The 26,997-nt window shown below is 44.4% G+C and overlaps 2 protein-coding genes across 4 annotated transcripts in view; one reads left to right on the top strand and one right to left on the bottom strand.

The window, feature by feature from the left end:
* The window catches only part of CDH1 (cadherin 1), a 107,434-nt gene that overhangs the window by 12,669 nt on the left and 67,768 nt on the right, over nucleotides 1–26,997 (bottom strand). For all 3 annotated transcript variants that reach the window (XM_032612456.1, XM_032612457.1, XM_032612458.1), the window contains 9 exons: nucleotides 16,003–16,226; nucleotides 11,700–11,843; nucleotides 11,419–11,574; nucleotides 10,515–10,659; nucleotides 7,635–7,810; nucleotides 7,234–7,362; nucleotides 5,505–5,687; nucleotides 3,341–3,585; nucleotides 359–504 (listed from right to left, as the gene is read on the bottom strand). In XM_032612456.1, coding sequence (XP_032468347.1) covers nucleotides 359–504; nucleotides 3,341–3,585; nucleotides 5,505–5,687; nucleotides 7,234–7,362; nucleotides 7,635–7,810; nucleotides 10,515–10,659; nucleotides 11,419–11,574; nucleotides 11,700–11,843; nucleotides 16,003–16,226 — 1,548 coding nt within the window. The remainder of the gene's footprint in view (nucleotides 1–358; nucleotides 505–3,340; nucleotides 3,586–5,504; nucleotides 5,688–7,233; nucleotides 7,363–7,634; nucleotides 7,811–10,514; nucleotides 10,660–11,418; nucleotides 11,575–11,699; nucleotides 11,844–16,002; nucleotides 16,227–26,997) is intronic.
* Nucleotides 8,553–8,951, top strand: LOC116743684 (protein CEBPZOS-like). The gene has a single exon (XM_032612468.1). The coding sequence runs from the start codon at nucleotides 8,600–8,602 to the stop codon at nucleotides 8,870–8,872; it is 273 nt and encodes a 90-aa protein (XP_032468359.1). The 5' UTR covers nucleotides 8,553–8,599; the 3' UTR covers nucleotides 8,873–8,951.

Genomic DNA, 26,997 nt, shown 5'->3' with positions numbered 1-26,997 from the left:
GCACTTTTACATAAATTAACTCATTTAACCTAGATGGGGTATTATCATTTTGCTGGATAAAGGAAACTGAGGGACCTAAAAATTAGGTAATAAGTCCAAGTTCACACAGGTATTAAGCTTTGGTCCTAGGATCGAAACCCAGGCAGTCTGGCTCCCATGGGGCTCAGGTACAGAGGGAGCGGTAAAAAGGAACTTCTACTTGGCCTAAACTCTGTGCATTTTGGACAATGCTTTGAGAACGCTTTGTTGAAGAATGAAAGAAAACGAAAGAGTTCATGCCTCTAAAAGGATAGGGGCAAGGCAGTGAGCTGGTCAGGAGGGTGAAGCAGCAAAAACCAAATGGTAAGGGCATCCTCACCATCGTCAGTGGCTATAATGAGGGCCGTGTATGTGCTGTTCTTCACATGGTCGACGTTCTCTCTGTCCAACTCAGCCCGAGTGGAAATGGCACCCGTGTCCGGATTAATCTCCAGCCAGTTGGCAGCATCCCTCCAAATCCGATACCTGGAAAGACACAAGCTCTGATTCAGAACGGGAACAGCGAACGGTAGGTAGCTGAAGAAGGTTAAGGTTCCTCTTTGCTGATAGATACTTCCAACTTCCTTATTTCAAAAAAATAATGACTCCTAAAAATAATAATAATAAAAAAATAATGACTCCTACAGAAATTTTGCCAGAAAGGTTTGATGACCGTCCATGTACCCTTCACCTAGATTCATCCACTGTCGATATTTTGCTATATTACAGAAGTTGATGCACACATATACATAATTTCTTGTTCTGCTGAACCATTTGAGAGTAAGTCGCAGACATGATGTTCCTTTACTGATGAAAATGTCAGTATGCTTTCTCCTAAGAACAGAGGCATTCTCTTACATAACCACAATTTGATTTTCAATTTCAGGAAATATAACTTTGATATGGTACTACCACTTCATACATGGTACATATTCAAACTGTAGATTTCCCCCAAACTGTACCCCCCTCCCCATGCCCCTGCCCCAATCCAATCCAGAATGCAATCCAGGATCAGGCATGGCATTTAGATGTCAGATTTCTTTAGTTTCTCTCAGACTGACCCCCCTAAAGCGTACAGCAGTTCTCAAATGGTCACAGTATGGCACCCAACACCCCCGCCATGAGCATTTGGAGATTTGGGTTGACATGGTGACTTGGGAGTATGCTGCACTACTGGCATTTAATGGGAGGTGCCAGGGACGGTAAAGCTCCTTCTGGTCGTACACAGCCACCCCCCAAAAAATTATTCAAAATGCCAAGAGAATCCTGTTAAGCCACACCTTATTAGGAATACCAGAAACAGAAGAAACGTAAGCATAAAAAACAGAGATATACTGCCCAGTTATCTATCGAGGTCATTGAGAGGCTCAGAAAGGGAAATAAAGAAATCGCAGGAGGAAAGGGTCCTGGATACCTGTAGGCTTATCCTCACGTCCTTAGAAGTGCAAAGCAATGAACTACATATATCGAGCGGTCTTTATTCCAGGGGTAAGGGTCTCTGCAAACACTATGTAGACTTGGTCCTTGAACTTCCCCAAATAGATGCTTTGAACTACCTATTTCATTAGTACAAGCTAAGCTATCAACACAGGCTGGAAACCATACAACCCAAGGCTTTAGTCACAAAACAAAAAATCCTACAATATCACGATGCCATTAACACACCTAGCAAAAATAATAATTACTTAGTGTCAAGTCTATGCGCAAGTTTCTCTATTTGCCTCAAGGGTGTCTTTTATAGTTGGATTGTTTGAATCCATCTTTAAGCATAGTCCACACATTACAATTGGTTGATTCCTCTCTTAATCAACATCCTTAATCTAAGCAGTCACCCCCACCCTTCTGTCATTATTTGCTAAAGAAACTAGGTCATTTGACATAGAGCTCCCATATTCTGCATTTGGCTGACTGCTTCCTCATGGCATTTAACTTGTTCATTCTCTGTACTGCATCAAAATCAAATCCTAGGGCTTCCCTGGTGGCTCAGTGGTTGAGAGTCCGCCTGCCGATGCAGGGGACACGGGTTCGTGCCCCGGTCCGAGAAGATCCCACATGCCGCGGAGCTGCTGGGCCCGTGAGCCATGGCCGCTTAGCCTGCGTGTCCGGAGCCTGTGCTCCGCAGCGGGGCAGGCCACAACAGTGAGAGGCCCGCATACAGCAAAAAAAAAAAAAAAAAAAAATCAAATCCTAAGGTTTGATTAGATTCTGTTTCAACCCTTCTTTTCTCCCCCAAATATAATATTTAAGTGGCACTGTGTACATGCTGTTGAATCACTTCGAGTGGCACTTCATGTTGGGCTGTCCTTGCTCTTCCAGCAGATGTTAAAATCTATCAGAAGGTTTGGATGGCCCCAGCTTGGTTCCTCCATTTAAAAATTCCTCATCATCCTTGACCTAATGATTCTAGCAGCCATTAATATCACTACCTGGATCCTTTTTATCCGTATGGCACACATGCACAGTTTAAAGCTATTTATGAGCCCTTCCAATCAGGATAGAATCAGCACTTCCCAGAATAACTCAGAAATTGAAGCTGCACTTAAACTTCATGTTTGTTCTACATTTAATAAGTCACAGGCACTGATACTAAAATACAAACACCTCCCCCTCCAAACAAGAACATGCTCAATTTATTACCAAGTGGGACTCTATACTGGATTTGCATAACCTTTTTTCTAAATAGTTCAGAGCATTCTAATAGTTTCCTCTAAAGTAAATAATAACAGGTAGGAATCTCTCTCTGAGAAGAGGAAGTGACCGAGGCCTTTGTTATCTCTGGAAATCATGCTATTACTAAAAAGACGCAGATGTGCCATGCTTGGATTTGTGCTTAACAGTCTTCCCTTTGAGTTTCCACCATTGTCACACCTGAACACCAAGTATGTCATCAAACCTAGCTCTCAAAAGAATAAGAACATCCTTTATCATACGTGGCCACAGTGGTGTTGCTGTTGGTAGGTTTGTATGTGTGTTTTCAGCATCTGTGGCTGTGATTTACATTACAGAAGTGCCTTCAAGTTTACAAAACAAAAAAAAAAAACAGTAAGCTACTTATAACACAATACCATGTATGTAAATTAAAACCACATTCCTACTATACTAAGTGAATTTAAAAAGAGGAAGCACAGTAAACCGACAATGGCTGACCATGGACGGAATGGACAAGGTGTGGGGAATGGGGATAAAAATATAAATAAGCCAAATAAGAGAAGGATCTTCCACAGACCAATGATGATAAAAATGCCATGAACAAAATATTTTATACATACACGTACGCACACAGCCAGTTGCTGCCAGTAGGTGGAAAACCCCTCATACTTACGTGATCTTCTGTTCCATAAATCTGTCTGGCTCCTGGGCGGTGTAGGATGTGATCTCCAGGCCCAAGCCGAAGTCCTCGGGCACTGTCACTTTCTTCTGAGGAGGCATGAAAATGGGGGCTTCATTCACATCCATCACGTCCACAGTGACGGTGGCTGTGGAAGTGGAGAGAGTGACCTCAAAGGGGGCCACATTAGTCACTGCCACATACAGGATGTACTGCTGCTTGGCCTCAAAATCCAAGCCCTAAAGAGCAGAAAAAATACATTTTATGTTAGAAAAAAAAAACATTAAATCCTTAACTATTGCTTTTTGGTTAGCAATATATCAGTGGTTCTCACATCTGGCTGCATTAAGAACTCACTTGAGAACTTTTAAAGAAAACACATGCCTGGACCCTAACCCCAGAGCCAGTGAATAGGAATCTCTGAGGTTGGGGTCTGGACATCAATATTTTTTAAAAAGTTCCCAATGACTAACATGCAACCAGATTCATGTTGAGAACACCAGTCAAGAATAAAGATGAGCGACATGAAATCTCAAGTGGCAAGCCTCTATTAACAAATGTAGCACATTAAGTCATTTATTTACCTGAGACCAGTGAGAATGTTCACATCCTATGCTGACATGCTGCCCGTGTGACAGCAAATGGACAAACGACCCTGCCTGTCTACCTCCCTAACCCCAGTAAGTTTAGTAGCAAGAACATGAAGTTCAGAATCAGTTGGCAGTAAGCTCAAATCCCAGCCTGGCCATTTCCTAGCTGTGTGATTTGGGCAATAGAACCTCTGGGTCTGTTTCCACACCTAAATAAGTAGGAAAAGGAACTATCTCACAGAGGCACTGTAAGGGATCAACTGGAGCTTTTATGAAGGACCTTGCGTATGGTGGGAACTCAAATTACTACCTTTTTTCTTTTGGTGATAGAATAATAACAGAAAATGCTGACATCAAATGTTTAGTGGGAGGACTTCCCTGGCGGTGCAGTGGTTAAGAATCTGCCTGCCAATGCAGGGGACACAGGTTCGAGCCCTGGGCTGGGAAGATCTCACATGCCGCGGAGCAACTAAGCCCGTGCACCACGACTACTGAGCCTGCACTCTAGAGCCCGCGAGCCACAACTACTGAGCCCACGTGCCACAACTACTGAAGCCCATGCGCCTAGAGCCTGTGCTCTGCAACAGGAGAAGCCGCCGCCGCAATAAGAAGCCTGCGCACCGCAACAAAGAGGAGCCTCCGCTCACCGCAACTAGAGAAAGCCCACACGCAGCAAAGAAGACCCATCTCAACCAAAAAAATAATAAATTAAATAAGTAAATTTAAAAAAAGAAATGTTTAGTGGGAGTTAAGATGACGTACTAAGTGATTCAGCAATGAAGGGTCTGCTCACTTGCTCAAGGGGAAGTCAAACCTCTGGCGCTAAGTTAGGGATCCGTTCATTAACTCTGACTAACTTCAACAAGGAAATCACTCAACTTCTTACTGTTCATGCTTCCTAGACATCTTTCACAGGCTTATTTGCCCTTCTTCTAAAATCATCCAGCAAAATAGCAGAGACCATAAACCATTTTTCTTCTCATTTGCAAAATGGATATGGGGGGGTGGGCAAATGTTTCAGAGAAAGAACATATTAAAACAGATGGTACAGACTTCCCTGGTGGCGCAGTGGTTAAGAATCCGCCTGCCAATGCCAGGGACACGGGTTTGAGCCCTGTCCCGGGAAGATCCCACATGCCACAGGGCAACTAAGTCCGTGCGCCGCAGCTACTGAAGCCCGTGCACCTGGAGCCCGTGCTCCTCAACAAGAGAAGCCACCGCAGTGAGAAGCCCGCGCACCGCAACGAAGAGTAGCCCCTGCCTGCCGCATCTAGAGAAAGCCTGCGCACAGCAGCGAAGACCCAACGCAGCCACAAATAAAAAAATAAAATAAATAAATTTATTTTAAAAATAATAATAAAAATAAAACAGATGGTAGGGTGTGGTGTGGGAGCTTCCTGATTTCTCACATGAGCCTGAAGAGTCACTGCAAACCCCACCAGAATCTGGGAGAGCTGCCCTCCCCCACCCCACCAAGGCCACACTAATCTACTTCAGAGAAGACACCAGGGGACAAGGGCCTCTGGCTGCATTGTCAATTTCTGCATCTTGCCAGGAACGATACAAACCTTAGCCGTCTTCAAAATGCCTTCATTGGTTTCTGGGTCTGTGATGACAACAAACTGCTTCTCGTTATCGTTTAATATTGTGTAAACGGCCTCCCACGCTGGGGTATTGGGGACATCGGCATCGGTCACTGTGAGTGTGGTGATGACCACGTTAGCCTCGTTCTCAGGCACCGACCCCACGTACTGCAGAGCAAAGAAAAGGATGTGTCACTTAGGACATACTCAGACCCAGCAGTGGAGCCAGGGTTCAGGGGGCTAAGGGAGTCCTTACTTGAGCCCAAGCTTTGATGAGTCTTTGAAGAAGTGCCCACCCTACCAGCATGGCCCTTATTTCCTGTTGGTGGAGCAGCCAGCACTCAGGGACCCTGTGAGTACCTGAAGGAGCCAAGGCCCTGGCTGTCCGCGCCTCTCAGCGTACTCTGGCCCAACTGCTGACACTGTAGCTTATCCCCCATTCCCATCTTCCCCATCACTCTCAGTGGTACCAGTAATTTTCATAAATGTCTGGTCATTACAGTCTTCTACTTAAAACCCTTTGATAACATCCCACTGCACTCAGGATAATTCTAAATTCAGTCCACAAGGTCCTGTAGGACCTGGTCTCATTTGGTTCATTACACTGACTGTTTTTTAGTTCTTGCTATTCATCAAGCTTCCTTTTGATGCGGGGCATTAATCTGTCTTTCTTAAGCCTCCTGTACTCACAGTGGCTAGGTTAGAGTGGCAGACACCGCTAATTGTTTACTGAATATCCACTCTCCTCTTCTTCACTAACTACGTGGTTGACGGCAGCGACGTGCTAAGAGAAAATACTGTATTTCCAGTCTTCCTTGCAGACAGCAGTTGCTAGTAAATGAAACTTGTGGGATGGGTCTTCACAGAAATAAGAAAGCTTGACTTGACATCAAGACCTTATGCCCCCTCGCCTTTGCCGCCTTCTTGAACGAAGCACAGATATGGCTGGAGCTCCAGCTGTCATCTTGGGCCACAAGGTGACAATGGGGATAGAATCCACATACCAAGGATGGTGGGAAAGCAGATAAAGGAGGCTTGGTTTCTGTTGACTGAGTGGACTATCTACCTCTGGACCGTTAGTGACACAAGAGAAAAAGTCAACCCTGTTTGTTTAAACCACAAGAGTCAAATCTCTGTTACTAACCATTAAGCCGATTTCTAGGTAACACAATAAGGTTTCAGGTTCTTTCACACAGCTCTCAATACCTTCTCCTTGACTGCATTTAATATAATTATACACAATAATCAGTATAAGTTGTATAACATCACCCTAGCTAGACTATAAACTCCACAAGAATAAAAGTGTCGTCTGCCTTGTTTGTGATAATATCCCCAGTGTCTAAGACAGTGTCTGGTATAAACCCAGAGAATATTTGTTCAACGATTAACTAAAACCTGGTAAGATCTGCTACCAAGATGAGGACATGCAGTAAATAGGTGCTTTTTTTTTTTTCCTTATTTTTATTTTTTTTTAACATCTTTATATGGAAGTTCCTTTAAAAAAAAACTAAAAATAGGTGTTTTTTGCAACTTCAGAAACCTGTGTCAATAGGTCCCAGGCTGAGGAGGGCAGAGACAACTGACATCCCGACCCGCTTGCTTTTTAGCTTCAAGTTTACTAGTCTGGAAAACATTTCCAAAGGGTTCACCCATGAGATACTGGGAAACAACCAAGGACTTTTGGAGGCTCTCTAAGGAGTTGCAGGGTTATTACCGTAGTTGGGTTGAAGATGGGAGGGTTATCATTGGTGTCATTGACTGTGATCACAGCTGTTGCGGTCGTGCTTAAGCCTTCACCTTGCAGGTCTGCAGCTTGAACCACCAGGGTATACATGGGAAAACTCTGTAGAGATCAAACACACCTGAGTCAGGACTGACAGCCACATCAGGCACAGCCCAGCCCATCACAGAGAAACAGATTATTTTCTCATCTGCTTAAATGCCAACCTGCCTGCCTGCCTGCCTGCCTGGCCCCAAACCTCTGGACAAATGTTTAGATACAAAGCTCAGAACCATCACCATACGAAGCAGCAATTGGCCTCGGCAGAGTTTTACATCATCCAGACGATCGAGCTATTTGCCCTCAATACCCTCTGGATCCTCTTGACCCCTGACCTCCCGGTCCAGCCCGGTGGTGAGCACACTGATGACACCCGTGTCCCTGTTGATGGTGAACATTTTGTTGTGCGGCAGCGTAGGCTCTTGGCTGAGGATGGTGTAAGCAATGGCAGCGTTGTAGGTGTTCACATCATCGTCTGCGTCTGTGGCCGAGACCTCCATCACAGAGGTCCCTGGAAGCAAAGGAGAAGATTTAGTCAAGCTACACTTTAATTTCCAAAATTCTGACTAAAGCGCTAGGGGAGGAAGAAAGCATTCCACCAAATGAGCAAATGGTGTTCCCAGAACCCAGCATTTCCAGAGGATATTTTGGGTCGGGAGGGTGGGTGAGGAGTATGGGGAATAAATAACCTTAAGCTAAAACATTTTTGCTGTGTCTCTTATACTGAGTGAATAGTGTATAAAACAGGAAAAATACCAGAAATTTCCGTAATTGGCTTCTTAGCCACAGCTCCACCTGACAGAATGGTCATTTGAGATTGTTGCCTTTAAGGTAGAAGGAAATATTTACAACACTTGTGACAAAGTACTAGTTCACAGAATACCTAAATAATTCTTCAAGAATCAATAGGCAGAAAAAAAAAAAAAAAAAGAATCAATAGGCAGGGACTTCCCTGGTAGTGCAGTGGTTGGGAATCCGCCTGCCAATGCAGGAGACACAGGTTCGATCCCTGCTCCAGGAAGATCCCACATGCTGCAGAACAACCAAGGCCATGTGCCACAACTACTGAGCCTGCGCTCTAGAGCCCGTGAGCCACAACTACTGAGCACACACACCGCAACTACTGAAGCCCATGCACCTAGAGCCTCTGCTCCGCAACAAGAGAAGCCACCGCAATGAGAAGTCTGCGCACCGCAACGAAGAGTAGCCCCTGCTCACCAAAACTAGAGAAAGCCCATGCACAGCAACAAAGACCCAACGTGGCCAAAAATAAATTAAAAAAAAGAATCAATAGGCAGGCATGCACAGCCCTCCAAGTACGTGCCTCAGGATAGCCCGTACTATGGATCCACTGGCAAAGCAGATCTTTAAAGGAGTTTTAGTAGCTGAACTTGTGGGCAGTTTTGGAGCATATTTTTTGTTCAGAAAGTTGAATACAAGTCAAGAGTTCAGGCAAACAATGAGCAAGAAATTCCCCTTCATCTTGGAAGTTTATTGCAAGTCCACTGAACACTCTGGAATGTACGGAATCAGAGAGCAAGAACAAGAAAAGTGGCTGAACAGCAAAAATTAAGAATTTGACCGTCAATCAAGGTTTGCCCTATTTCATAGTATCAGGCAAGATTAAAACTCCAAAGTTGACATGGATGGATTTTAGAATATTTAAGGTGAAATGTAAATTCTAATTAAAGCAGTTGTTCTTTGGACTAACCGTGAAGAAATTGATGGAACGTTTGTTTATTATGTTATAAATGGAGTTTCATTTACTACTCAAAATAAAGTGGTTCTCCTTTAAAAACAAAACAAACAAACAAAAAAACTCCCCTATAATTCTGTATAAACCTGTCAAAATAGATAAAATACTAAAACATCTATTTATTTTTTTAATAAATTTATTTCTTTTATTTATTTATTTTTGGCTTTGTCGAGTCTTCCTTGTGGTGCACGGGCATCTCGTAGTGGCTTCTCTTGTTGAAGAGCACAGCCTCCGGGCATGCAGGCTCAGTAATTGCAGCCTGCGGGTTCAGTAATTGTGGCACGCGGGCTCTAGAGCGCAGGCTCAGCAGTTGTAGAGCACCGGCTTAGTTGCTCGCGGCACGTGGGATCTTCCTGGACCAGGGCTTGAACCCGTATCCCCTGCACTGGCAGGCGAATTCCCAACCACTGCTCCACCAGGGAAGCCCTAAAACATCTATTTTTAATATTTATTACATTTTTTCTTTTTCATTATAGTTTATTACAAGATGTTGAGTAAAGTACCCTGTGCTATACAGCAGGACCTTGTCGTTTATCTCATTTATCCCCCTCTCCTCTCCCCTTTGGTAACCATAGGTTTGTTTTCTGTCTGTGGGTCTGTTTCTGTTTTGCAAATCAGTTTATTAATATTTATTACATTTTAACTGAAACATTTAAAATCACGTTATCTAAAAATATATTAACTAGAAATATTGCTTTTATCCATTTTCACTTTACCTGAAACACTATTCAAACTCTACATCAATGTCTCTGGTACTACTGGACCCCTTTTAGAATAAAATTTGTCATTTAAAAAAAAAGAAAAATCAATAGGCAAAAGACAAACAGCCCAAGAGACAAAAAGGGCAAAAGACTTGAATAGACAAGTTGTAAAGAAACCCAGCTGGTCAGCAAACATATGAGAAGATGCTTATTTAGTCCATTAATAATCAGAGAAATTCCATTTTAAGTTATGTTGAGATATAACTACACACTCAACAGATTGGCCAAAAAGAAGTCAAACAATTCCATGATATATGTTGTTGGTGGGAGTATAAATTGGTTCAGCCACCTTGGAAAGCAGTTTGTCACCAAGTAGAAAAGTAGGCAAAACTGTAAGTACACACGTGGTAAAAGATAAATGAAAGCAAGGGAATGATTACCACAAAAGTCAGGGTGGTGGCTGTCTTTATGGAGGAGGGAAAAAATGTGATCAGGAAGGATTGTACAGGGTCTGTAAACTACTAACAAGGATCTGTTACTTAATCAGGGAAGGTTGTTCTTAAACCGCTCCTTTCTTAAACTGGGCTTAAACATTTTATACATATTTCTATAGGTAGGATGTTTTACACACAAACAGTGTCTTCTAAAGAAGTTCTGTGCATATGAAGGGTCTGACCCCAAACGCCAGCCCCAACACTTGGGGGTGCCAAGAATCTAAGTGTCTTGATGGGTGTTGATCTCCTCGTTGATGGACATACCTGGAAGAGCGCCCTCCATGACAGACCCTCTGAAGACCTCCTGGGTGAACTCAGGCTTGTTGTCATTCTGATCAGTCACGGTGATCACAATCTCCATCGGCTCCTCAATTGCTTGCCCGTCTGAAGACACAGCATGAGAGAAGAGCTGCAAGAGCCAGGTGAGGGTTACTTGGGAAGACAAGGTGGGAGAAGTGGTCCAACCAGAGCAGAGTGGGCTCCACCCGGCCCCCACTCCCTCCCACTCAAGTATGCACGGACCCCCCCCCGCCCCGCCCCAAGCACAGAACATCCCCCACACACGTGCTGCTGCTTCAGTGAGGTCATGACACTGGTTAAGACCATGACCTGTGAGACCATGGGCTGGAGAACACATCCACCAGCTCAGAGCCCCATTTCCCACATAAGGGCTGGGGGTCGGGCCTAGGAGATAAAGGTGGAAGCCTCAAACACTCTGACTGGTTCCAAGCAGGGTCGAATTTGCTCGGGCTGCTCGAGTCTAGCGTTCCCCCCAGACTTCCCTGTGTTTGGCATCAACGCATTACCTCCCAGCTTCCCTAAGCTCACACTGCTCTCAAGGCCCAGAAATAGTCTTTGTTCCCCAACATCAACACCAGCCTCTGCCTATGTGTCAGGGACTTTGAGTCCCAAGAACAGGTTGACATCTTGGGTCTAAGATCATGTCTGATGCCCCAGGACTCTCCCCACTTTATTCCTAACAAGGAAAACATGAACAGCCCCCAATTTTTGCAGGTTCTCCTGTCATTTCTCCTTATCAACAGGTCTAAAGGTATCAAGTTAAGCTCTTCAAATGTCCAGAACATCTGATCTATGATCAGCGTGAGTTGACCAAAAAAATTTTGAAAGGATGTAACCCCATCATTAAGTGCTTTTAAGAGACACTCACAATGTACTTGGCAATATCTTCTCTATCCAGAGGCTCTGTCACCTTTAGCCATCCTGTTTCTCTTTCAATAATAAACACATGAAGAGGGGGTGTGTCGGCTCCTTGGCCAGTGATGCTGTAGAAAACTTTGGTTTCTTTTTCCCTGTTAGATTTGATCTGAAGACAAAACAGAAAGAAATGAATTAGCAAGGAAGGATTCTGACATTGGCTCTTTTCCCTTTCTCTCCTTGGTCCTTCTCTGCCAAATTCCTCCCAGAGAAATAGAGAACTTCCTTCTGTACCTGAACCAGAGCCTTAGGAAATGGGCCTTTCTCATTTTCTGGGCAGCTGATAGGAGGAATAACCCAGTCTCTCTTCTGTCTCCTGAGACCATGGTGGGAGCTGGGAAATGTGAGCACTTCTCTCTGGGTTCCAGAGGGAGAGTCCTAAAAGGAAAGAAGATGAGGAACAAAATGAGATAATTCAGGAAAGATGATACGGGCTGAACAACCTAGGCAGTCAGCATCTCCAGCCTTCTGAGGGCAGGGCATGGCTTTCGTTTAACAACAAAATAAAACAGCCAAAACCAAACCCAACAGACCTCTTTACCATATCAGAAAGACGGTTTCCTCTTTTGATCCTTCTTAGTATCCAGAGTTCAGTAATCATTATGCACACACGATGATAGGTTTGAGGGTTTGACATCATTTAAGAGTTATTTCAAGCCTATATCTCACACCTGTCGTTTTTTAAAATATTTATTTATGTATTTATTTTATTTACTTATTTAGTTGCACCGGGTCTTAGTCACTGCAGGTGGGCTCCTTAGTTGCGGCTCACAGGCTCCTTAGTCGTGGCTTGTCAGCTCTTTAGCTGAGGCTCACCAGCTCCTTAGTTTTGGCATGCGAATTCTTAGTTGCGGCATGCATGTGGGATCTAGTTCCCTGACCAGGGATCGAACACAGGCCCCCTGCATTGGGAGCACGGAGTCTTATCCACTGCACCACCAGGGAAGTCCCACGCCTGTCATTTTTAATAGGACATTATACTCCAATGATTTACTATCAGAGCTTATTCAACAATTAGATATTCAGGTGTTTTTAATATTCTTTTCTTTTATATTTTTCCTAGTGATATAGGTCTCCAAAGTAGAGTTAGCCTAAGTGAGTAAGTTTTGGGAACTTACTACTTTGTGATCAATACTAATCCCTTAATCCCACTGTGTTAGTATATCTGTATGGTTTCCATTTGTTCTAACAGAAGTTGTTTGGATGGGAACCAAAAGTGCCTTTTGAGACTTGTATTGAACAGTTTTCGTGTGCGATAACTTTATGCACACACAGGGAAATAAGATAGCTGAAGATGGAAGGAAAGATCTTCCAAATTGTTTTAAGTGTTCTAAAGTGATTGGTAGTAACACAGTAAAGGTTCCAGGACAATTACATCTTCCATCCTCCACAGTCACCCATCCCGGTCTGTCAAGTGAGAGTCAAGCCCTGCTTCCTGGCTTTTAAAATGTGACTCAAAATGCACAAGACAGACATGAAATATGACCAGATATCATCACAAAATCCTTCCCAATCCTGCATTCCTGTATACTAGTCACTCACACACCCCTTAACACACACCCTCTGCATTAACCTCCTAGAGAAGCAGTCCTGCCCTGGCCAAGGGCAGGCTCTGGAGCCAGGCTGCCTGGCTTTGTATCCTCACTGTGACACCTCACCTTCCTGAGCTGATTATTTAACTTCTCTGTCCCACACTTTCCTCACATCTAAAATGAGGATTATATTAGTATCTGCCTCATAGCATCCTTGGAAGGATAAAACGTGATACTAGTATTGCAGTAAAGCACTTAGAATACTGCCTGAAACATAGTACGTGCTCAATAAATGCTAATGATGAAGATGATGGTTGGATTGGTTGGAAAACACTGAGTTATGGTTTTAATGAAGTGGAATTTGGGATTTGACCTGAGCACAGGAATAAATACTAAACTGATTCTCAACACGGTATCCTAAGCCTAAAAATGACCATCTTGCACAGCCATGGTAAAAAAAAAACAGGCCTTGATGAATGAATGCAAATTAATTTGCCATATTGAGGAGGAAGGCAAAGAGCACACCTTGCTGACATCAGGACTATGGAATATTTTCAGAGAATGATAATAAATAATGAATGATGAACATTGTGCTGGCAAAACATAGCATTAACATCTTCATGTGTGAAATTATTATTTTTTTAAAATAAAGATATTTATTTATCTATCTATCTATTTATTTGGCAGTGCCGTATGGCTTGTGGGATCTCAGTTCCCTGACCAGGGATTGAACTCAGGACCATGGCAGTGAAAGCCCAGAACCCTAACCACTAGGCCACCAGGGAATTCCCTTCATGTGTGAAATTAAAAGGAATCGTGTCTAAACATACTGAACGTGGGATCCATCCCTCAGAAAACAAGGATACCAGACCAAGAAAACCCATCCAACCAAAGAGACAAAACTGGAAAGTTAGATCTATTTATACTTTTTCCCCAGCTTTCTTGAGGTATAACTGACAAAATAAAAATTGTTTGTATTTAAGGTGTACGATGTGATGTTTTGATATATATAGGATCTATTCTTATATGAAGTAAAAGAGAGGTAAGATTATCACCCCTTCCAGTGTAGGGCCACCTGGCACCACAAGGGTCCCTTGAACTAGGGGCAAACCAAAGCCAACCTCAAACCAGCTGTGGTGGAGTTGCCACTTACCACTCAATATCCATTCTTTCTTATTTAAAATCAAAAATCTCTCTTTCTCTCCCTCTGTCTCTCTCCCCATATATATATAAATTTTGTGTCCAAAAATGTACCTAAGTAAAACTACATTTCCTATACTACACTTGTAGCTAGGTGTGACCATGAAGCCAAGTTCCAACTAATGAGATGTAAGCAGAAACATTGCTTCAAAATTCCACAAAGCCTTCTTTAAAAGGTGGACAACTAAGTGATACATTTTTAGGCTTCCTCCCTTCCAACTTCCTACCATCCAGAGGAAAGGTATGATAAATGGCGATCCAGCAGCCATCTTGGATCATGAGGTATCGTTGAGGATGGGAGGCATATGCTGAGGATGATAGAACAGAAAGTAAAGAAAGAACCTAGCCTCCTGATGACTACAAGAGTCTCCATACTGGCCACAACTTACCACTCAATTGTCTTAACTTGAAAGAGAAATACTCTATTTTACATAAATCACTGTAATTTGTGCTTTTCTATAATACGTATTTGAACATAATCATGAAGGCAGATAGCAAAGGTGAAGAGGAAAAGTTGAAAAATCAACTTTGTTTACATCTGTGCATCATAAGAGGCTTCCATACACAGCTGCCCAGCAAGAACTCAGCAGGCTGGACTTACATGAATGATGGAATTAATTGGAGACTTAAGTCAGGAAGCTATGTTAATTTAGTTCCCCACTTTTCTGGTCTGGCCAATTACACCAGGGAGAAAAATCAGATCTATCAGGACCATTAAATTCCTAGAATCTCAACAGTCTTCAGGGAGAAAGACAAGAGCCAGCCTGAAAGGCCTTGGCAGTTATAGTACTTCCACGCTCCCAACGCGATAGCGGGATACAACTAGAATGGCCCTCCAGAGAGACGTTTCAGTAGGCAGCACCATGGGAGCAGTTTAGAAACTGGCAAAGGCATTTGGCTTTGGTTAACAATTTTCCGAAACATTCTTGCCAAGAACCTGGGCAGACATGTATCCTTTCATTTGTGGCCCATGCACCCATCTGTCCACTCAATATTTACTGGGCTCCTGGTATGTGCCAGGCCCAAAGGCCAGGCACTGCAGATACAATGGGGAAGGATCTTGTGGAGATTATAGTCCAAACAGGCAAAAGCTTCCTGCTGATTCTTCCCCTTCCTTGCCAAGGCCCTCTCCACTAGAGACACGAAGAGCAAAATGACCAGAGAACTGAACTCGTGTTCATTGTTCCTCTGGGAAGGGAATGAGAAGAACAGTTAACAATTACTGAGTACTTATCATACGCCTACCATAGTTCCAGCAACTCACATGTAATAATTCATGTAGTCATTATTATCCCCATTTTACTTATAAGGAAATTCAAGCACAGACAGATTAAATAACTGTCTGGGATTGGGTACCAGCCCTTCTATTTACTACCCGAGTAGTAAATAGAAGGGCTGGTACCCAATCCCAGACAGAATCCATGCCCTTACCCCCTATTCTACACTACCTGCAGAAATAAGGTAGTGTATCTTGCCATCCACCCAACAACAACAAAAAAATCCACAGCAAGAACTAGTTCAGTTAGACCAATGGTTCTCAACTAGGGGCTATTTAGCACCCCTTCCGCCCACCCCCAGGGGGCATTGGCAGTGTCTGGAGACAATTTTGGTTGTCACAACTGGCAGAGTGCTGCAAGCATCTAGCGGTTAAGACCAGGGATGCTGCTAAACATCACATAGTGCACAGGACACACCCACAGCAAGAAATTACCCAGCCCCAAATGTGAATAGTGCCAAGGCAGAGAAACCTGGATTAAGCAGCATACTAAAATAATAGTGAACTTCTAAGAAACACTCCAACGTACATGATGATGGTGGTGGTGATGGTGGTGCACTACTGCCTTCAGGGTCACTTTGGTGGAGAGCTTCCTGCGGGTGGAGTCCCAGGCATGGACAAGAAAACTCATCTCTGGATGATGAAGGTGTAAAGGCCGTGTGACTGTAACCACGCCATCTGTGCCCACTTTGAATCGGGTGTCATCAGAAACATAGACTGTCTTTGGTAGACCGGTGCATCCTTCAAAACTCACTGCAGGGTATAAATCACAGTGATTAGGAAACTGAGGAGATTAAAGAGCATTCCTTCTCTAGAAATTGAACTTCATTCACCCACCAAAAGCCTGACTCACACAAAACAGGCACAAGTAAAACATACCATAGTCTGATGACAGAACAGCAAAGATATCAAAGTAGTGGAAGCCATCATTATGTCCTTCACAATTACAGGGCGACTTAATTGTGGTCCGATTCTTTTCTCATCTACCTGGAGACTGAAAACAGTAAGCTGTCTAGAAAGTAACTTCTGGGCTTCCCTGGTGGCGCAGTGGTTAAGAATTTGCCTAGCAATGTAGGGAACACGGGTTCGAGCCCTGGTCTGGGAAGATCCCACATGCCGTGGAGCAACTAAGCCCGTGAGGCACAACTACTGAGCCTGCGTGTCTAGAGCCTGTGCTCCGCAACAAGAGAAGCCACTACAATGAGAAGCCCGCGCACCGCGATGAAGAGTAGCCCCCGCTCGCCGCAACTAGAGAAAGCCCGCTCACAGAAACGAAAACTCAACACAGCCAAAGATAAATAAATAAATTTATTAAACAAAAAGAAGACTCCACCTTAAAAAAAAAAAAGAAAAGAAAGTAACTTCTCCTTTTCAATAACAAAAAAGGGCCTCTCCTTCAGATGGCTCTTGATGATATGAAAAATAACTGAGAATATCTACTGAGTCCAAAAGTTTGAGACCTAGGTACAGTGAGATGCTGTGGATTAACTACATTTAAATAAACAGTTCACATTTCAGTAAACAGTGGCAGATAATAAGAGGGAGGCATCACAGCTACATGGTTAAGGGTAAGGACTTAGGCAAATTTTTTAACTTCTCTGAGCCTCAGTTTCTTCATCTTCAAAATGAGGGTAATTATGGTGCTTACCCTCCCGCCCCCAAACATGGTCTTATTTTCCCTGGCAAGGGTGGGGCTCAAGTCCCAGCTCTGCTTATTAGCTCTGTGACCTTGGCAAGTCATTGAATCTGTGCCTCAGTCTACCTATCTGTAGAATGAAGTCATCGATAGCAACTACCTACTAGGCTTGTTTTAAGATACATAGAACATGGGGGTTCCCTGGCAATCCAGTGGTTAGGACTCTACACACGTGACGTGGCCAAAAAAAAAGAAAAGAAAAGATACATAGAACAGTGCCTGGCACATAATAGACACTATTAAATAAAAATTTTAAAACAAACATAGCTTTGGCTAATCATTTATTCAATTTTCCACAAAAGACATAGATAATTGTGATATTCACTAAGTACTGATTATATGCTTATTTTCCGAGGCATTGAGAGGTAATGCCTGCTTGCAATCTGAGGCCCAGTGGAGAAACTCATCAGTGTCAGTTAAGGGAGACAATGAAGATTTCATAGGAAAGTCTTCTACCTGAACATACAACACAGCAAGACAAATGCAAAAGACAGAAGAGAACTACTTGGGTGGGGGAACTTAGGATCAGTGGCTTAGAGACAAAACTATTTAAAGTTTTATAGTTATTAAAGTATTAAAACTTTAAAAGTATTAATACCCAATGCTGGAGAAGCTGTGGTGAAAAGTGTCTGCACTAAACATCAGAGTCCTAAAAGACTCATTCGTTCAACAGGCTTCCATCAAACTATTTGTCAGAAACTGTGCTGGGCTCTAAGGATGAAAAAAATTCTGTGAACAAATAGACAAGGCACCTGCTCCCCTTGAGCTTACACTGTTGTGGAAGAGATGGACATGTAACAAAACCAAATCTCAGGTAGTGACACATGCTGGATATAAAGGAATTAAAGAAGGTGATACAAGAGTGACAGGGGAAGAGGAAGGTGTGAGGAGGGTGTAACTTATACTGGATGGTGAGGGCTGGCCTCTGTGAAGTTGGAGGCGTCTTAGTTGAGACCTAAGGAGCCAGCCTTGCAGAAACCTGGCTCAAGGGCCTTTCAGGCAGAAGGAACAGTCGATAAAACAGTTCTTTCTGGGAAACTCTCAAGTTGGCCTATTCTCCTCCCTTTCAAATAATCGCCCCCTCATTCTTCCAGTGGGCGTTCGATTTTGTCCAAGAGATCTTTTACAAAAATTCCTACTTTTGTGCCAATTTTGCACGGCTAGACACCTTAAAATGCGTAAGGATCAGGTCTCTGCCAGAAAGCCCTAAAGCCAGTTATGATGTCTAGACTGCAGTTTTCATTTCTTCCACTAGGGGCCACCCTTGCAAACTTTTCTGAAACCAACAGCCCCAATCTTGCCAGCGAAAGTAAGACCATGTTTGGGGGCCGGAGGGGATATGTACCATGATTATCCCCAATTTGAAGATGAAGAAACTGAGGCTTGTGGGATCTTAGTTCCCCGACCAGGGATTGAACCCGGGGCCTCAGCAGTGAGAACGCAGAGTCTTAACCACTGGACCACCAGGGAATTCCCTTGCCATGTTCTTACTGAGTGGCCTTAAGAAAAATGCTTAACCTCTCTGGGCCTCAGTTTTCTCTACTGGATCCCGAAGGATTCCACCACTGAGTGAGCCCACCTCTTCCGGGTTTTGTGAGGATTAACCAAGACAGTGAATGTGATCACATTTTGAAAGTGAAAGAACAAAGCAAGTGGAAAGGGATGAGGATGATTTCTGTGCATTTGAGTAGACAAGCTAGAGGACAAGCATTTGCTAAATGAACCGATGAACCAAAAAATGACAACAGAAGCAAGAAGAAACACAAAATCCTTAAAGGATGGGCAGATACTACCCTTTAAGTCTAAAATAGGAATTTCTTTTCAAACTAGCAAAACAAAATGTTTTTCCAATAACCTTCCCCCAACCCCACCCCAGCAGAAGTAATGGGGGCACCGGACTGTGTTGGGGGTTTGTCATATTAGCAGGTAACAAGAGCTGCCCTCATTTTTCACAATGAATTCCTTTTCCCAGCCAGCCCAAACCTGGGCAGTTGGGACAAGCATGATTGGACTTGCCAAGGGTGGTGGCCTGAAAAAATGAAAATGGTTTTGCAAATAACTTAATGCAAGGCTCTTAACCTGCTCTGGGGCATCTCGTCTGAATGGTGGTTAAGCTCCGCCCTTTGAGAAGTGACAGAAGTAGTGTGCCCATGACAGGCAGGCTCAACCTGAATTTCCAGGTGCTCATTATCTTTCTGTGCAACCTGAGCCCCTGGGCTGACAAACTAGAAATTATAGGAAAGACCAAGGGGATCTCCAGCTCCGGGAAGGCTCTGAGAAGCTTGCTTTCAACCCTGGCAAGGGCTAGGCAGCATCTCAGGGTACGGTGAACACTAATGCCAGCATGTAGGAGGAAACAAGAATGGCGAACTGTAGAAACCAGAGGATCAGTACATGGGAATTAGGTATATTTGAACATTTCTACAATAAAAAGTTAAACAAAAATAAAGCTAGCAAAGGATGAAGTATTCTTTAAGTCAGCTTGTCCTTTCCTAAACTTGTTATTTGGTCACTTGGTTTAGAAACCTAATCCCAGTGACGAGAGCCAAGAACCGAATGGCCATCTCTAAACGGGAAGATCTTTTCAACACCATATCATCATTATCACCATCAAAAACTACACATTCAACTAACAGCTTCAACTATCTTTTATTCACTATTTTCTTAATATTTAAACAAGTGACAACACTACGTGTCAGGCTCTCTTCTAAGCACTTTACAAATATTAACTCGTGTAATCCCAGAACACTTCAAGGTTGCTACCAGCAGCATCCCCTTTTTAGAGATGCAGAGCCTGAGGCAGCTAGTTAAGTGGCAGAATGAGGATTGGGACCCAGGCAGTCTGAGAGTTCACATGTCTAACCATTCTTCCTCGTGCCTGTCTCTACAAGCCAGACCCTTGCCCTATGCTCTTTAAATCCAGTTTTCAGATTGAATCCCCCGTCCGCAGTCACCCTTAGGTATAGGCATCACCATCCCTATTTTCTTTGCCCTGAATTAAAGGCTGGTGGGAGGAGGGGCCGGGCTGTCGGATCCCAGAGTGAGTGTTCCTCACCACTGTTCCCATATGCAAAATGGGGATGGAATACTTATCATGGAGAAACAAAAATGAAAAAAGACATTCTAGAACAGCAGGAATTCTACACAGCAGGAGGTTAGCAGTAATTTGAGTGGAGGTGGAGGGAAGACTGAAAAAAGTACGATTGGAGGCAGTTTTTTGAAACGTGCTTTCCTTAAATGTTTTTGTATTATATGGTGTGTTACAATTACAGTAAATAACTTTATAAAACGACAAAAGTTAAGTGACTTAAAAAGTATCTTTAACGCACCGTGACTCTTTTATGTTGTTATTCATCCTACAAGTGCCCCATTTTCTTGCGAATTCTGGCAGAAGCAGTAGTTTTAATCTACTACTTCTTCACTCTGCAAGAGATGACTGAAGTTCAAAGAAAAATTAGCTCCAAGTCCACGAAAAGCTCTTTGGTCCTGGGGCAGGCTCTGAGCGCTCAGCAACATTCTTTGCTTGGAATTGCCATTGTGCCACGAACAGTCCTGCTTGAAGGGTCCCGTTTCTTCTCCCACCCCCACCCAGCTGGAATGTGAGTGGGTAGGAACAAGACAGTCTCCTAAGCCTCCATATATTTCAGGGAGATAGAAGGACGAGGCCTGCTATCAAAGCCAGCTAACCATAGTTGAGTTATCTGGTAATGAGTGGGATAACCCAGTCTCTTAGAAGCAACTACTTGAAAGTAGTGTTTTCCCCACACCACACACAAAGGGGTACCTTATGGCTTGTCTCCCACTCCTCAGAAGGCATTTCCCATAGCTAACACCAAAGAAAACTGCATTTACCTTTGTTTCAAGGACCGTTGGACCTCGGCGTTGGAAGAGAAAATTACACACACAACCTCGAGGGCAAGATCAGAGAGCCTTCTGAGGCTCCTGGAGGTCCCGGGGCCACACTGCCATTGTGTACCCCCAAATCAAGGGCTTTGATTTCTAACTTAAATACTCAAGATAAAGGACAAGAAGTCTAAGTTGATGGATGAAAAGCACCCTGAGGAGACAGACGTGTGTCATCTAGCTGGGCAGGAGTCCCTTCTCGCCAGTAAGCAGCAGTGTTTGTAACTCCAGCCACAAAGCCACAATTCTCCACAGGTACCACCTCCTAGAAAATTTCTTTCTAGGTTCCATTTTCTTTGATGGCACTGGGCGATTTTAGAATGTCTTCCTTTGGTGGGTGTCCACAAATTTACTAACCATTCCAAGTTTAATGGGCACCCACGCTCAGCAGAAAAATAATTTTATGTTTTAAATATGGGAGGGAAAGGATGATGAGGCCTCCAGTTTGTCCACACTCGGGGGATGTTGAAGAGATTCAAGTTGCACTAGGAAGACTATCTTCTGAGCCCTGATAAGTCTCCAGTTATGTGTGTCCATTTGCTACTGAGAATTATGGACAGTAACACAACCTGACAGCCTGACTAGACATAGCGGCGGCCCTGGGGGGTAGACTCCAGCAGCCCTAGCTTCTAAACGAGGAAGCAGTCTCAGAAGCCTCAGTGAAGAGACTTGGCCAAGCCACACAGCTATGAAGTGGCAGAGCCTGTGGTCTGATGCCCCATCAGGACTTAACCACCAGGCAGCCTGGCTCTTGGTTTGATAAACCATTTGCGAGACTAGTTGCTAGCTGAGTGGCCACAGGGAAGTTAGTTCACACAACAGAATGGGACAGGTGGAGAGTAACCAGAATAAAAATAGCCAAGTTTCCCTGACCCCATCTTCCCCTGACACACACTCACTCCCTCCCTCTCTCTTTGAATGAATTCGGCACCTTGGAAATCCAGCTCCAGGGTCTCAGAAAAACGTAAGGACGGTCAGACAGCCAAGCAAAGGAGGAAGTTTTAAACTTTAGATTCAAGAATGTTCCCCCTTAGGCCACCACATTACATAAGCTGAAATAAATCAGAGTTCCACTGATCAGCCAACTTAACTCCCAGACACTTTTCTGGGGAAGTTGAGCAGCTCAGAATATCACATTGTGCAAGTACAACTTGCAGGTGTGTCCACAGAGCCCGTATACTATGCTCCCAGGGCATCCTTGGCTGGGGCACCCGGACCCCATCAAATTGCCCTTGTAGACCAGCAGCTCCCATGGGATCCCAGGGATGAGAAGTTTACTTTCATGAAGCTTATTGAGTTCTTTCTCCCAGCCTCCCAGCATGTCCTTGCCCAGAACAAATTATAAGTGGGCTCCATCTTCATTTAACTCACACCCTAAGAACAGATGTCAACAACGGGCGCTGCCTGGGTGGGACGCAAGGACCAAAGTCTCCTCCACTTCTGTTTCCATCAAAACATAATGGGGTGGTGCTTCCCTGGGGGCACAGTGGTTAAGAATCTGCCTGCCAATGTAGGGGACACAGGTTCGAGCCCTGTTCCAGGAAGATCCCACATGCCACAGAGCAACTAAGCCCATGCACCACATCTACTGAGCCTGCGAGCCACAACTACTGAGCCCACATGCCACAACAACTGAAGCCCATGTGCCTAGAGCCCGTGCTCCACAACAAGAGAAGCCACCACAATGAGAAGCCCACACACCGCAACGAAGAGTAGCCCCCGCTCACCACAACTAGAGGAAGCCCACGCGTAGCAACGAAGACCCAACGCAGCCAAAAATAATAAATAAATAAAAATAACTAAATTAAAAAACACTGGGGTGGGGCTTCCCTGGTGGCACAGTGGTTGAGAGTCCGCCTGCTGATGCAGGGAACACGGGTTCGTGCCCCGGTCCGGGAAGATCCCACATGCCATGGAGCAGCTGGGCCCGTGAGCCATGGCCGCTGAGCCTGTGAGTCCGGAGCCTGTGCTCCATCCACAACGGGAGAGGCCACAACAGTGAGAGGCCCGCATACAGCAAAAAAAAAAAAAAAAAAAAAAAAAAAAAAAAAAAAAAACGACACTGGGGTGGAGAGGGGGGGCATCAGTGCGCAGAGAAAACAGTGAGGTTGCAGATGAAGGACAAATTAACCCAGGCCCCTGCAAGGGGGAGCCCACAGGATGAGGGGGTGATCCATCACCCTGGATTCTTCCCCCTTTGTCTTAAGGTTCCTCATGCTGCCTGGGTCACTCCGGCAGCGCATGTCTGCTCCCAGATCGTGTTTCTGCTCGGGCTAGCACTGTTTTAGTTCTCAGACAGCAAACACCATGGATGTTGATCGTAATCAGCCCCACGAAAAATGTCATAAATGGCACTTCCACAGTTGGTTAACAGCCAATGCAAATACTTTTATGGTTTTACATCTGTGTGAACGGGGTCATACTGAGTTAAGGTCACATCCCAGCTTCGCTTCTTAGGTGCCACTGTAGGCAAGTTACTTTGACTTCCCTTGAGCATCATTTTCCCCATTCTGTAAAAGGAGACATCCTCATTTCCTTCAAGGGACTGATTCGAGGATTCTTTCTTCAACAAATATTTACAGAGCCCTTACTCATTGCCAAGAATCATTCTAAGGCCTGGGAAATACAGCAGTGAACAAAGCACAGCTCTGCCCTCGTGGGGCTTACATTCCAATGGGGAAGAGATAATTAACAAATAAATTATTAAGTGTCAGGGACTTCCCTAGTGGTCCAGTGGTTAAGACTCCACACTTCAGTGCAAGGGGTGCGGGTTCGATCCCTGGTTGGGGAAGTAAGATCCCACATGCCCTGTGGCACAGCCAAAAAAAAAAAAAAATTATTAAGTGTCAGTAATGAAAAGTGTTAACAGAGAAAAATAAGCAGGTAAAGGGGTTCCAAGGCTCTGTGCAGCAGCAGGGCTGGAGGGGGCAACTTAATAAAGGGCATTTAGGGAAGGCCTCAAAAAGAGGCATTTGAAGAGATGGTCCCAGCTTCTGGCTGCGTGCCAGAGCAAGGCACTGAGCCACATGGCAGCGTGGGGCAGCAAGGAGCAGAGTGCCGTGGCCTGCCTGGCACCGCACACCTTCTCGTGCTGGGCCCTGTTCTGGTGCTGAAGACCCAGGAGTGAACACAACAGGTAGTGATCCCTGCCCTCCTGGGGCTCACATTCTAGTGGAATGAGAGTAACACCAGCCTGTGGGTCCCACTCAGGCCTGGGAGTGGCGCAGGCTCCTGTCCTTCCAGTCTAGAAGGGCTAGAGGGTCTCCCCAGTCCCCTTCCCCTCCTTCAGATCAAGGCCAGAAAAGAGTTCAGTTTTAAATCCTTTGCCTCTCCAGGCCTCTCCTGGATGGTTCAGAAATGAGCCCACTGATAAAACCTCACTCTGTTTAATCTCAATATTCCTGCCTCAGTGGGGCTCTGGTGGCTCCGCTGGAGAAGAAGGGGCAGCTTCTCTGCTCAAGTCCGAGACCGAAGGCTTGGCTTCAGTTTTCCAGGGTGGAGGCTAACTGCCAAGGAGCCTCATCTCCATTCACTTAAAAAAGGGAGGCGGGGAAGCAAGTGAATACCACCACCTGCCTGCTGCAGAGGTGGACAGGGACCTCTTCGCCGTCACAGGGAGAGAAGCTGGTTTGGTTTCATCAAAAAGAACAAGAAGCCCTCTGGCTTACACACTAAATTGGAAGAGTTTTATTATCCCTGCGCTGCGTGTTAAATACACAAACATTCCACCCACCTGAATAAAGGTGATAATTGATCATTCCCACCAGCTGCAACCCAGCAAACATTTCTGTGGCCAGGTTGGGCAACTCCAGGAACTGTTTGCTTATTGATTAGAAAGAAAAGCCTCCCTTCCACACCACAGATACTGCCCACTTTTCCTTTCTGGTGAGTTCCCCAAGGCCAGGGAGGGCCCTTCTCCCTCCCCCTCCTGCTGGCCCCTCACTTCGGGACTGAGTCCTAGGCCCCAGTGCACCGGAAAGGGCTCTCCAGGTTTCGGTTGTCCACTTGTGAAATAAAGCACTTTGACCAAAATACCTCTAACCTCATCTCCATCTAGGGTCTAGTGTAATGTGCCCTGCACAGAGACTCTCCTGGGGAGCTTTTTAAAAATAACCAGGCCTGGGCCATGCCCCAGGCTAACTGTTCTCCAAGGCTGGCAAAGCCCCAGCATGGGTATGTTTTAAACCTTCCCCCAGGCGCTTGGAGCACCCAGTGGGTGGAGAATGATCCTACAAAGGCTTCCCTAGGAGAGGCAAGAGGCAAAATAACTTATGATAACAACCAATGAGGGAAGTATCACTCCCTCGGGTTTATCAGTAAAGTCTCAGAGATATTAAGTGACTCTCCCAAGGTCACACGGCAATGAGCGGCAGATCTGGCTGGTCCGAAGACCCACAGTCGGAACCCCTGCATTTTCCTGATTCTCCTCGGCCTGGTCTGGTCTTATGGGTTTCAAGGCCTCTTTCTTTCCCCACCTGTCTCTCTTACAGTAGGATGCAAGCACACTCAGTGATTTCCCTTCCATGTACTGTGGGCTGTTGGATGCTAACGTGATAAGAAAAAACACACTCATCAGATTCCTTAGTCACTTCTTATCAGGGTGCTTTTGTTACCCACATCTTTTTTTCCCCCAAATCTTAGTCTTTTGTTTCGAATTTCAAAAGCAGTACCTTGCATATTTTAGAGGGAAAAAAGTGACAAAACACAGATGACATAGCATTATTCATTACAGCCAAAGAGTGGAAACAAATCGAATGTCCAACTGAAGAACAAACAAAATGTGGTATATCCATACAACAGAATATTACTCTGCAATAAAAAGAAATTAATTACTGCTACAAGTTGCACCATGGATGAACGTTGAAAACATTATGCTAAGAGAAAGAAGCCAGTCACAAAAGACCACGTACTGTATGGTTCAATTTATATGAAATATCCAGGATAGACAAATCTATGACTGAAAAATAGATTCGTGGTTGCCTAGGGCTGGGGGGTGGGAAGGGGGAGAGCCAGGGGGTGGCAGGTAAGGGCAAGGGCTCTCTTTCTGGTATGATTAAAATGTTCTAAAATTCTTTGTGGTAGCACAGCTCTGTGAATATATCGAAAAGCCACTGAACCCTACACTTATTTTATTTATTTATTTATTTATTTTAATGAGGATGCAGCCCGGCAACAAGTGGCACCAAGGAGCATTCTTTTTTTTCCCTTTTTTCTTTTGTTTTGGCATCTCATTTTATTTATTTTTATTTTTTTATACAGCAGGTTCTTATTAGTTATCTATTTCATACATATTAGTGTATATATGCCAATCCCAATCTCCCAATTCATCACACCACCACCACCCCACACTGCCTTCCCCCCTTGGTGTCCATACATTTGTTCTCTACATCTGTGTCTCTATTTCTGCCTTGCAAACTGGTTCATCTGTACCATTTTTCTAGATTCCACATATATGCGTTAATATATGGTATTTGTTTTTCTCTTTCTGACTTACTTTACTCTGTATGACAGTCTCTAGGTCCATCCACGTGTCTACAAATGACCCAATTTCATTCCTTTTTATAGCTGAGTAATATTCCATTGTATATATGTACCACATCTTCTTTATCCATTCATCTGTCGATGGGCAATTAGGTTGATTCCATGACCTGACTATTGTAAATAGTGCTGCAGTGAACATTGGGGTGCATGTGTCTTTTTGAATTATGGTTTTCTCAGGGTATATACCCAGTAGTGGGATTGCTGGGTCATATGGTAGTTCTATTTTTAGTTTTTTAAGGAACCTCCATACTGCTCTCCATAGTGGCTGTATTACATTCCCACCAACAGTGCAAGAGGGTTCCCTTTTCTCCACACCCTCTCCAGCATTTGTTGTTTGTAGATTTTCTGATGATGCCCATTCTAACTGGTGTGAGGTGATACCTC

The sequence above is a fragment of the Phocoena sinus genome, chromosome 19 (assembly GCF_008692025.1).
Source record: "Phocoena sinus isolate mPhoSin1 chromosome 19, mPhoSin1.pri, whole genome shotgun sequence".
NCBI lineage: Eukaryota > Metazoa > Chordata > Mammalia > Artiodactyla > Phocoenidae > Phocoena > Phocoena sinus.
Note: the sequence above shows the minus strand (reverse complement) of the source record. Positions and strands in the feature narration are given on the sequence as shown.

What these genes read in the sequence shown, in the direction of transcription:
- LOC116743684 (XM_032612468.1), top strand. Translation starts at nt 8,600, where the DNA reads ATGCACAGCCCTCCAAGTACGTGCCTCAGGATAGCCCGTACTATGGAT.